General features: G+C 39.3%; 1 protein-coding gene and 1 pseudogene across 1 annotated transcript; one reads left to right on the forward strand and one right to left on the reverse strand.

Moving 5' to 3' along the window:
* The first annotated feature begins 334 nt into the window (after positions 1 to 334).
* On the forward strand, positions 335 to 1,193 carry LOC133794594 (17.4 kDa class III heat shock protein). The gene is made up of 2 exons (XM_062231923.1): positions 335 to 689; positions 778 to 1,193. Exons 1-2 carry the CDS (start codon positions 462 to 464, stop codon positions 1,033 to 1,035), a joined length of 486 nt encoding a protein of 161 aa, XP_062087907.1. The 5' UTR covers positions 335 to 461; the 3' UTR covers positions 1,036 to 1,193.
* A 133-nt stretch (positions 1,194 to 1,326) lies between these two features.
* On the reverse strand, positions 1,327 to 4,989 carry LOC133795018 (protein SLOW WALKER 2-like; annotated as a pseudogene).
* Positions 4,990 to 12,703: the final 7,714 nt, after the last annotated feature.

The raw sequence follows: 12,703 nt of genomic DNA on the forward strand, positions 1-12,703 counted from the left end.
AAAAAATACAATATTTTTATATTTTAGTCAACTACTAATTATATTTTTAATATTTTAATTTCTTTTAATAAATTTTCCGGTAAGAATTCTATATTTTTTTAGTCATGTTATAAAGGACATATTTTAAAAAAATTACCAATACGAGAATTGTCCAATTACAGGGGTCAAATGCCAAATTAAACTTATTAGAACACGTGTATGTCCAAAATCACTCTCCAAATCCGCGAGGCTTCCAGACCGTTCTGTACCTTTGCGCTCTATTTTTCTGGAACTTTCCCGATTCTTACCACTCATCTTTTTATAAAGAAATCTCTCGCTCAATTTTCTCGGCCACCAAACAGCATTGCATGCTTCTACGTACTGATCACTTTTACTAACACTTTCTCTTGCTTCGCCACGCGAAATCGTCGAGCACTTTCTGTTCTTCTTCTTTGGTTTGTTGATATAATATAAGAAAGAAAATGAGTAATGGAGTCGCAGATTCGAGCGTCTTCAATGGCGACTTGGGTTCGGCGGTGAATCATATCTTCCATTTTCCGGAGACCATTGAGAGACTGATATTCCCTTCTCGAGGTCAAGAAACCCGTGAGACCAAAGCCTTTTCAGCCATCCCTGTTGACATTTTGGATACTCCAAAAGACTATATCTTCTACATGGACGTCCCTGGTTTGTCCAAGGCTGATATTCAGGTACTTCACTTATTCTGTATTTTCAAATGAATCGTGATCGTATTCATTTATGATGAAAAAGAAGTCATGAAAGTGGATTGGAGTGCAGGTGACGGTTGAGGACGAGAACACTCTGGTTATTCGAAGTGGTGGGAAGAGGAAACGTGAGGAGGGTGAAGAAGAAGGCTGCAAATACTTAAGACTGGAGAGGAGGGTTCACAACAAGCTCTTGAGGAAATTCCAGTTGCCTGAAAACGCCAATGTCGCAGCTATATCGGCCAAATGCGAAAATGGGGTTCTGACTATAGTGGTTGAGAAGCTTCCTCCGCCTCCTAAGCCCAAAAAAGTTGAGGTCACCATCTCTTGAGAAGGAGTCTCCTTCTTGGTGCTGGTATCTTTTGCTACTTATGTACTCATTACTATTATTATTAAGCTTGTAAAGTGGTTAGTTAGCTCACTGTTGGGAGTTTCATCGGGTAATTGTAATGAATGTCTGTTTAGATTCAACAAATTGAGTTGTCTAAACATGTTTGGCTTCCTATTTCTCCTTTATTTTACGGCTGCCAATGCCAATGCCAATGCCATCCGGACAATTTAAAACTGTCAAATTGAATCAGTGACTCGCGAACCCATAACAAAACACAGACTTACGCTGGAATTTGAGAATCTCTGTTATATCATTATTGGCAAAATTGTATATTTTTAACTAAACAAACCTGATAGTTTAGCTGCTGCTCCTGCTGCTTCTTTTTATCTGGACCCATGGCTAGTGTTTATGATGAATAAATAGAAACTGGTCTACCATGCCTTTCATTAGTGTACACATCGAAAGCCTAATAAACAAACATCACCTACTTTGCAAAGGCAGCCACACGCCTCAAATTTACATCACTTTTCATCGCTCTGAGAAGAAGTCCAGCAAACATTTCTGCCTGAAATAAGCATTATTCACGTTTTCCATTTTCATCTTCACCTTATATAAAGCATGACCAAACACCATTAACATTAGAGTGGTGATAATACACATTGCACTTGCCTTTGAAGAATTCATGGCGGCAGGAAGAAGTAATTTCGCGTACAAGGCCTGATAAAACATGTCACTTACAACTTGATTCTTAGATGAGACCTTATCAAGAAGCATTAACGCTTGAACTCCCACATTAAAATTGTTTGAATGAACCTGCATCAGATCATGTTAACACTTAGTATACGTGTAAAGTGCCTTGAAAAAGAAAAAGGAAATTGTATAGACAAACTACAGAACTGGACAGAGTCCTTGAAGCATAACAATTATCAAGGTTTGGGGTTACCGGTTGGAAGAGCATTGGCGTTTGGGTCTCTATAATGCCATCAGCTTCTGTACTTGAGACATATGGAAATGCTCTACTGACTCCCTGTGTAGCCCACGATGGATTAGCAACAACAAACTCCAAAGATAAAAAGCATAGCCAAAGCACAACGGGGTCCTCCAATTCAACGGGGGATTCTTACAAATTCTTTGCTTGGCCATGCTTATCGGATTTGGAAGCTTTTCCATCCCCTTGTTTGTCACTCTTCTTTTTCATGACCAATCCCTGCCTCTGTAATCAGAACCTGAAAATTGTGATTTGTAAGACCTTTCTCTCTTCCTTTCTTTTCGTTATTTTTCGAAAATGAAAATCAAACTGATATTTTGATTTTTGCTGGTCTCTTCAAAAACTGCTCATCGTACTTAACACCATCGTACTTGACACCAATATAGAGAGCTCGCAAGTGTCTTTAAGAAAAAGTACATAAAAGAATACAAATAGAGACCAAAATACCTTGAAAAGTGCAAAATATACATCCATCTCCTTTATGAGTGAGAAGAATATGGGTCAAAAAGTTAACCTGCATATGCATAAAGGACATTTTAAGTTTACAGGTTGGGAAACGTTAAAAACAGTTGCAGGCAACATGTAGTCACAGAAGTTTTGAAATTTAAACATGACTAAAAAGGCTTAATATTTTGTTAAATTCCAAAATCCATCATTTCTATTAAAATAAATTACACTAAGTAAGCAAGCACCAGTATTAAAGCTACATTATGATTTCATTATCATAAGAATACCATCAGTAAAGATGCTGAAAACAAGAAAAATGCGACAAACTTACTTCAAATTGACTAGAAAAGATTCAATTATATGCGTGTAAATTACAGAACTTACAGCATGGTACTTGGCTCGTAATACCAAATGAGACCGAAAGAGAAAAGAGTCCACCATCAATCACTAGAACCTGTGACAAGGAGCTGTTAATGAATAGGATACAAAGCCTCCACAAGAGTATTTAACATCTTCATATAGTCATCATTTTCCCACCATCATTGATATCATGTAGAGTGATGGCACATCAAAGAGCTAAGTGCTACATGATGGCATGATCCATCCGTAAAACCAGCTAACCAAATGGCTTTAAATTTTAATAAAATATAAGTACAATCACAAATATAATGCACAAGAACACATACGAAAAAAGAAAGGCTTAGATGTTATGGTCAGACCGTCATATCTGTGTGGTCAGGCAAAACTTTTGACAAGTGATAATCAGCATTGGAAGCGCCCTTATTTTCTGGATCCCCTAACTATAAAGAATCTAAGTATATGTAAAATCAGATATAATCAAGGATGATAATAGAGTAGAAACAAGAATTTCTGTAACCTGATTGTGTAAGAATTCATGGTGAACTTACTTTGTTAACTAATGCAGAGTAATCTGCGCTATTGTTTCGATTTACTCTTCAGCAATAAATAAATAATCTGAATGCAATAAAAAAATATGTTAGTATAGATGAAAAGTTTCACATCATCAAGACAAAGCTCAGACACTCAGACACGAATACAAAAGAATTACATGTAGAAATTTTAAAATTTGTTATGCAACGTTATCATGCATATCCCAAAAGTGTTTCAAGAAACATTATTAAGTATAAACTTCAATAAGGTTCAGTAAAATGGGAAAGAAATTATGGTGATTACGGATTGGGATGGAGGAAAAGGAGGGCAAATAACATAACCTTTAATGCCTTGTCTTTTAATACAGGTAACATATCTCTAGATGCTTCCTCAAGTGCAAAAACAAAACCTTCATACCTGAAACATTACATAAAATCATTAAGTATCTTGATGAAAAGACCATTTTTCGTTCAAAATTTGAACAACTTAGGACGAGTAGAGCAATTGATTATAATTACCATGTTTGAAACATTCTTCCCAATACCAAAATAGCAAGAGGGAGTAACCATCTTTTGTCTCAGGAAGATGATTCAATGGTCGCTGTATTAAGCTTTTGATCAGGCAATAAACTAAAACAGGATGCATGCATGGAAAATCAGTGAAAACGTATCAAGTATGAAGGGATCAAGTCTATATAACGTCAAGCCGAAAATGTATTAGCTTCTCATTATAAATTTTCCTATCATTGTAGTAGCTTCAAAAGCATTTTATATGATTTGTACTTCTTCCTCCCTAAAACCTAATATTTTTGGATAGGTTTGTTCGGTTGTTTTCTGTACACTGACATTTGGATAAGAGGTTGGTGATTTTTCATTTCTGATTCAAATTATTTATAACTGAACCTCGTTTCGTTTTTACTCTTCTTCATCCCCGCAAACTGAAGCCTTCATGCATCAAGAGACCACCAAGTGATCCGGGATAATAGCTTTTAAAATAAATAACATTGAAAAGAGAACAAGTGATGAAATATTGACCAGGAGACAAACAACTCTTCAGTGCTTCAAACCCTGTAAATGCATGCCGTCAATGGACCTCAAATTTGCCATGGGGTTGTCCCCAACCAGAACTGAGAATGCTGAAACCTTATCACTCGTAGTCCCTGTGACCTCTGCGTGGCAATTAGCATCTTAATATCCCCACTCTGCCCTCTTGAAGACTCGTAATCCTTAACGTATTGGGCCATCAATCTCTCTGCAAGCTTTCTCTTTTTCTTAACTACCTTTTGCCAGTCCTTCACCTTTGTCTCCTTCCCAATCACCTTCGGTTCCAATTCCTCCGCATCCATATACAATACTCCAAGCCCACTAGCTTTCATCGCAGTTTAGACAAGCTCTTGAATTTCTCAAATCCCAAAGGCTTGACATTGCTGTCCTCGAGTGAGAGAACAGGGAGTTTAGGTTGGGCTTTTCATTAGGTTTTAAATTCTGGTTCAGTGGCTTCTGGGTATTCGTCGATTTCGCACTAGGAGCTTGAATGTGGTGCATAGTAGAATGTGGAATTTGGTGCAGAGTAAGAAGTATCAGATTCAACTCAAAACTAATTGGTAAGGAGAACTAATTGCTAATGAGAGAAGGAAATCATATTCTTGTAAATTGTTGAATATACCTACAGTTTCCATGTGGGATATTTTCTAGAACATCCCCTCAAGATGTTGATTAATTTTGTTCAGCAATCTTGGACGATCCCCTCAAGATGGTGATTATTTTTGTTCAGTAATCTTGGACGACTCGATTGCAAGTGGCTCGTTGGCCCTTGTGGCTTTTTTTTAAGAAGTTTTGGATTTGGATCGTATCTCGTTAGAGTTTTCCCTGTCTCTTGATACCATGTTAGAATGTGGAAAGTAGTGCATAGTAAGAAGTATGGAGTTCTATCTCAAAATCAATTGGTAATGAGTGGAGTAACTCATACTCTTATAAATTGTTGAATATACTTACACTTTCCATGTGGGATATTTTCTCGAACATTTCTCCTTCTTATGAGGTTTGCCGGTCTGGAGACGACAAGTTTTGCGAAAATCGGCATCGTTGAAGTCCGACTGAGAAGAATGGCCTGAGGACGAGAGGCCGAGTGAGGAAGCGAAAGAAGCTATGTCCGACTTGAGAATGTCCAAATCTTTCGATTTGTTTGACTGATTCTTTTAATTTGAGAGCACCATTGCTGCATGAGAAGGGTGAAGCGCAGTCTGTAGGGGGGTGTTTGGTACGAGTAAAGTAAAGTTTGGATCGATGATCTAAGACCATTTCTCGGTTCAAATTCAAGGAATTAAAGTTAATAATTTTTGTCAACTCAACTACTCAAAAATAACTTGTTTAACCCTTCTGACAATGTTTTTTGTGTAGGGTATTTTGGACTAATGGGCCGGACTCCACCAATTCTAACACATGGGCCATGTTATTCGGAAGAAGACATGGGCATGTCCCAGGAGTTTAAGAGAATTTTTCATAAATTCGACTCTTATACTATTACTTGTAAAATTATGCAAATTATATTTTTTTTAATTTGAAGGGAAAATTTCATTAAATAAAAAAATAAATTATGAAAAACACAATTATTAACTAATTAAATGTGAAAACTAAATTTAAAACCAAAACATATCTGTAAAATATAGATACTATTGTAATTAGCATTCCAATATTCTTCTCAAAATCCACCTACACAAAAGCTTCTCCAAAAACACAATCAAGAACTTCCACCCCAGCGCAACCACTTCTAGCTTCGATGCTACCACTTCCAACTCCGATGACATCATGAAGATTTTATCAAGAACAACAACGAACCAACCTCCCCTTCGACAAGAGAATTCTTGGACTCTCCATCGATCTCCACCTCTTGCACATTTGGCAACTCGTCATTAGAAATCTAACGGCGATCTCCACCTCAACAAAAAAATCAAGACTTCGCCCACCTGCACATCCGGCAACGGAAATCTCCTAAAGCTCCGATCGACTATTCTTACTCTTCTTTTCAATTTCCAGATCTTATATTTTTATAAATTTAAACATTTTTTTTTAGATTTGGAACTAACTTATAAAAAAATTTAAGTTTAGGTAAATAATTACTCATATTATTATATGTATACTTTCTTCTTCTTGTGTTGTAGATCAAATCTCGTTTATTTTATTTGGATCTGTTTTTTTTCTTTTTTTCTATCTTCAGATCTGCAATAGGTAACTAGTTACCTTCACGTGTTGATATGTATGTATATTTTATTTCTAGGTTTTTTATGGTAACTGGTTACCTTTACGTTCTGATATGTGTGTATATTTCTGGTTCTTTATGGTAACCGGTTACATATATTACTAAAATTATAGTTACTTCTTCTTCTTCATTTTTTAATGAAGTGTTCTTCTTCTTTTTCTCCAATACTTTTTTTAAATAATTTATAATTGCTTATAATATCTAATCAGATATTTTTTTCCCTTGGTAACCGATTACCTATGTTACTAAAATTATAGTTATTCTTATTCTTTTTTTAATGAAGTGTTCTTCTTCTTTTTTCTACAATACTTTTTTTAAAACCATTTAAAACTTCTTATAGGAACAGATCGTCTTTTTTTTCTTCAAATTTGATGTTTCTTTTCATATTTAATATAAATAACCTATCACCCCTCTTATGGTAACCGATTACCCTTCTTATGGCAGAATGTTACTTATTTTAGGGTAACTGATTACCCCTCGTGATAACATGTTGTTTAACCTAAATCTAGGAATTTTTTTTTACATATTTGGAACTGTGGAAGGGTAATCAATCAAGTAATTGGTTACATCATCATGACTTTGAAAAAAAGCGTACAATCTAAAAAAAAAAAGAAAAAAAAAATTTATAATAAATAAATAAAAAACTAATAAACACAATTCATATTAAACAAAAAACTTTGCAAATCAATCAAGATAAATTTTAATATTAAAATAGATATATAATATTAATATAAAAAAATCAATTAAGCCAAAAAAATAATAATGAAATTACAAAAATATCATTCTAATTTAATAAAACTTGAATGAGAGTAAAACTATAGCCTAAACCAACTTTTATACAAAAATATAAGAAACTAAATCTATAAAATTGAAAATTCTTAAAAAAGCCACACAATAAGTTGTTTTTGAAAAAAAAAACCATATTTTTGTAAACTTAATTAAAAAAGCCATATAAAATGTAATTTCCTCTTAAAATGAAGGGAACTCTTTTGGACTTGGTGCAAAATTATCCTTAATAGTGTGTGATAGCAAATAAATGTCAATGTTTTCAATTTTGTAGTAAAATAGCTCAAACACCTTCTTAATATTACATGTTAGTCATTTAGCAAATCATATTCATGCTATTTCATTCTAAATATTTTAATATCATAGTACATGTATATTAGTTTTTATTTTAAAGTTATGTTGATTTTTTTCGTTTTTTTATGAGTTGTTAGTATATCATTTTCGAGCTAGTGTATATGTTTTTTGTGGGATGGTATATCAAAGTTGCATGCTTAATATTATACAAAGATTACATGTCTTCTTTTAATTATTGTTAACACAATATATGCATTATTTATGCTATAATATATCAAATTTAGCTGTTGTTATTTCATATCAATTGATTTTTTTTTAAATTATGCTACATAAGTTTATTAGCATGATATATTAATTTGATATATCATAGTACAACAAATAGAAATATCATGCTATTATTTCAACTGGTGTATATGTTTTTTGTGGGATTGTATATCAAAGTTGTATGCTTAATATTATATAAAGATTATATATATATATATTTTAATTATTGTTAATGCATTGTTTATGCTATAATATATCAAATTTAGCTATTGTTATTTCATATCAATTGATTTTGTTTTTTTTTTTAAATTATGCTACATAAGTTTACTAGCATGATATATTAATTTGATATATCATAGTACAACAAATAGAAATATCATGCTATTAAATATAATATTTTATAAACTACACAAAATCAATATACCATAATAATAAATTATATACTATAATTTTTTTAAACAAGAAAAAAAAATGTAGATTATTACTAAAAAATGTATATACCATGCTAACAAAAATATATATCACCATTAAAATAATTATATTATACTAATAAAATTATATATCATCATTATATAACAAGATTAAAACTAAATATCTTCTAAAAAAATAATATATCATACCACAAAAAAACATATATACTAAGTTGGAAAATAATACCAATACTTAAAAAATAAAAAAAAATTATTATTCAATATTGTACGCCCTGATTTTCCCACGGGCTGATTAGTGAGTTGAGTTGCGGCCTAATCATGATTATCTCGTGGACATCCCCAAAACCGGAACTGTCGTCGTAAGATCATACCTCCTTAGTTCGAGGTAACCTAAGGGTTCGCCTCTGATAACTTAAGGACAGAGTCCAGGCTCTGAAGGCCGAAGGTCGAGTTAAGTATCCAGCTCGTAGTACGAGCTGGAGTGGAGGCTATGACCCTTTATAAAGTCAACCACGCAAGGTAAACGTGCATATATCAGACATCACGTGTTTGATATATTCCTAACTTCTCGGACACGCAGCAGGAACGTGCGTATTCAGACACCCACGACTGGGTTGGGCCGTGCGGCCCATTATCTCCTTACCTATTGATTTGACCACACTTATGTGTCAAGTTTAGGAATTAATCATGAATGTCACAGAATTGACATGATAGGTAAGAAGGTCACGGGATGACCTTCTTACCAACTCCCAGGTGCCCTCTCCTATAAATATGGAGACCTTGGGAGTTAATAGGGGTTGGATTCTCAATTGTAAGAAATACCCTGTAATCAAATATCCAGGATATAGCAATAATACTGACTAGTTGAGTAGAAGGATTTTAACCTTTGAATCACTCAAAAAACGTACTTTGAGTCGCCATTTCATTTTCTTAAGATCATATATCTGTTTCGGTTCAACATAAGTACTAATCCCTTTCTATTTTTTCCTTAATTTCCTGTTGGCGAAGAACCGCGTCAACAGTTTGGTGCTTTCATTGAGAGCAAGTTCGATTAGTGCTGTTGCAAACATCCAACTATGGTGACTACTCGATCCAGGCACAGTAATGAGATAGAGCAGCATGATGGGCAGGAGGCTCATCATACTGCCATCCCTGGTGAACAAGTTCCTGAAACCCAGCAGCGGCCAGGAAAGCAGCCAGTGGGCCAAGATGACACCAGAAGTTCGGCGCCCCGGCCACCTAATCCGAACCCATGTTATTACACGGCGGTGGAGATGGAAAATGCTCAGTTGAGGAGCCAGCTAGCAATAGCTAACCAGGAGATCAAAGATGTTCTAGCCCGACTACCCCCTCTCACAACCGACGCTAACGTCGGAGAGAGGCAAGGCGAGGCTCCTAAGTCTCGCCGGGGTAACCGGTCCAGGCATAGCCGCTCAGACAGATTTCTGACAGCCAACTCCACTCTTTCATCACACCATCGAGAGGCAAACTTCGAAGAAGTGCCTGGAGCCAGGCAGCAGCAATACAGTCGTCCGGTCAGAACGTCGACTCCTAGCTCCCAAGCATCCTCGAGAGCGCCCAGGGGAGCTCGAGGAAAGTCCCGAAGGAGGTCTGGGGAGGGCTCTCAGTGTCAGCCCGTCTCCAACAGCCGTCCTGCGCCTCAACCAGATCGCCAGGTGCGGGACCAGCGGGTTGGCAAGGCCGAAAAGCCCCCACCGAACTTGATCCGATCTGACGGAACCAGGATCGCCTCTCCGGTCAGGCATCCTCCGTCTCCAATCAGATATCCATCTCCTCCTCGGCCCGTCCGAGATATTCCAGCCCACGGAAGTAGCAGGAGGGATCCGCCATCAACTGGACCTTCCCGGCGTAGCAGGGCACCAAGGGAAAGCCCAGGTCCTCAGCACCAAAGGAGAGCTCCAAGCCTCTCTAGCAGGAGCTACTGGACCGGTAGTCGCCGGAGTGACCTTTCTGGCGGAGACCTGCGTCAACGCCTAAGTTCAGCACAAAGCCCACAAGCCACTCGGGGAGGCGATCTGCGGGATCGCCTTAACTCCCATAGAGGGGAGCAGGTAGGAGGAGACAGTCATGCTCGCTCAGGGGGGGCCCTGTCCGAAGTACGTAACAGAGGGAATGCCCCAAATAACCTATCTCAAGATAGGAGGGGCAATAACCCACCAAATATGTACAATGGATCCGGAGCTGTTGAACAGCCCCGGAATAACCAATGACATCAGGACCAAACCCTCGAGCGCCTGGCCCAGATGGAGGAGCTGATGAGGAAGCTCCTGTCAGAAAAAGAAAAAGATGAATATGATTCTGGGGACGAGATGGAGCTCTTTGCCCCCAGCATAGTAGCAACGGCTTACCCACCTGGTTTCCGTATGCCGCACCTGTCTAAGTTCAATGGAGACGGAGACCCGTCGGATCACCTCAGGATGTTTAACACCCTGATGATGGCCCACAACATTGGCCCCGAGCTGAGGTGTCTAATCTTTCCTTCCACACTGACTGGACCTGCCAGGCAATGGTTCAAGCAAGGTAAAAGACAGTCAATCAGCTCCTGGAAGACTTTCTCGGCAGATTTCAAAAGGGCATTCCGAGCCTCCCAGGCTGCCCGCGTTCAGGCCGACTCTTTGGCTAACGTGAGACAACAGCCCGGCAAAACTCTGAAGGCCTACCTGAGCAAATTTGCGAACGTCGCTGCTCGGGCCAGAGACGCGGATGATAGCTCCAAGCTCATGGCCATGAGAACTGGAATCCTCGTCGGAGGGGATCTATGGAAAGACATACAAAGAAAGGGAGTCAGCTCGGTTAACGAATTCCTTAACAGGGCCCAGGAATGGATAAACTTGGAGGAAGCCGAAGCCTCAGCTGCAGGAACCAGCCAGGTCCCTGATCAGCCCGCTGGAGTGGGGACGGAGGTCGTGGCAGCGACCCAAAACGTCACACAGAACAACCAGCTCGGTCAGAAAAAGAAAAAGATGAATATGATTCTGGGGACGAGATGGAGCTCTTTGCCCCCAGCATAGCAGCAACGGCTTACCCACCTGGTTTCCGTATGCCGCACCTGTCTAAGTTCAATGGAGACGGAGACCCGTCGGATCACCTCGGGATGTTTAACACCCTGATGATGGCCCACAACATTGGCCCCGAGCTGAGGTGTCTAATCTTTCCTTCCACACTGACTGGACCTGCCAGGCAGTGGTTCAAGCAAGGTAAAAGACAGTCAATCAGCTCCTGGAAGACTTTCTCGGCAGATTTCAAAAGGGCATTCCGAGCCTCCCAGGCTGCCCGCGTTCAGGCCAACTCTTTGGCTAACGTGAGACAACAGCCCGACGAAACTCTGAAGGCCTACCTGAGCAGATTTGCGAATGTCGCTGCTCGGGCCAGAGACGCGGATGATAGCTCCAAGCTCATGGCCATGAGAACTGGAATCCTTGTCGGAGGGGATCTCTGGAAAGACATACAAAGAAAGGGAGTCAGCTCGGTTAACGAATTCCTTAACAGGGCCTAGGAATGGATAAACTTGGAGGAAGCCGAAGCCTCAGCTGCAGGAACCAGCCAGGTCCCTGACCAGCCCGCTGGAGTGGGGACGGAGGTCGTGGCAGCGACCCAAAACGTCACACAGAACAACCATCTCGGTGGAGGCAAAAGAAAGGGGAATGGTGAAGGCAGCCAGCACGGCCAAAAGAATAATAAGTCCGCAGACAAGTTTAAGCCCGTCCACACTACTTACACAGAGCTCACCCAGTCTAGGGAGAACATTTTCCTAGCTAATTCTACTCGCCTCCCCTGGAAGAGGCCCGAGCCGTTGAAGCACCAAAAGGGGAAGAGAGATACCTCCAAGTTTTGTCACTTTCACAACGATGTTGGCCACAACACCGATGATTGTAGGCATCTAAAGGATGAGATCGAGACTCTCATCCGAGCCGGCCCATTAGCTCAATACGTGCGGAATAGAGTCCCAGCAGGTCGACCCGCTCCAGAAGTCCCGGCCAGTCAGCCCGGGTCTCGGATAGATCAGGACATCCCTCCTCCCTTGGTTGGGGGGGAGATATCCACCATCTCTGGAGGTCCGCATGTGGCTGGCGCAAGCAGGGGTGCCCAAAATAGGTACGTGAACGAGCTTAAGGCACACAATGGAGAAGAGTTCGTCCCGGAGCAGCGTCTGCCAAAGCAGCAGCGATTGGAGAAGCAACCGATCATTTTTACGGAGGAAGATGCGGGCCATGTCCAGTTCCCTCACAATGACCCTTTGGTCGTGGCAGCTCAGCTTGCTAATCGAAGAGTGAGGAGGGTGCTGATC

Source organism: Humulus lupulus, chromosome 8 (genome assembly GCF_963169125.1).
Source record: "Humulus lupulus chromosome 8, drHumLupu1.1, whole genome shotgun sequence".
In the NCBI taxonomy this organism is placed as follows: Eukaryota; Viridiplantae; Streptophyta; class Magnoliopsida; order Rosales; family Cannabaceae; genus Humulus; species Humulus lupulus.

Coding starts and splice junctions, on each gene's coding strand:
- LOC133794594 (XM_062231923.1), top strand. CDS start 462: ATGAGTAATGGAGTCGCAGATTCGAGCGTCTTCAATGGCGACTTGGGT. Junction 690..777: donor TGTCCAAGGCTGATATTCAG/GTACTTCACTTA, acceptor ATTGGAGTGCAG/GTGACGGTTGAGGACGAGAA.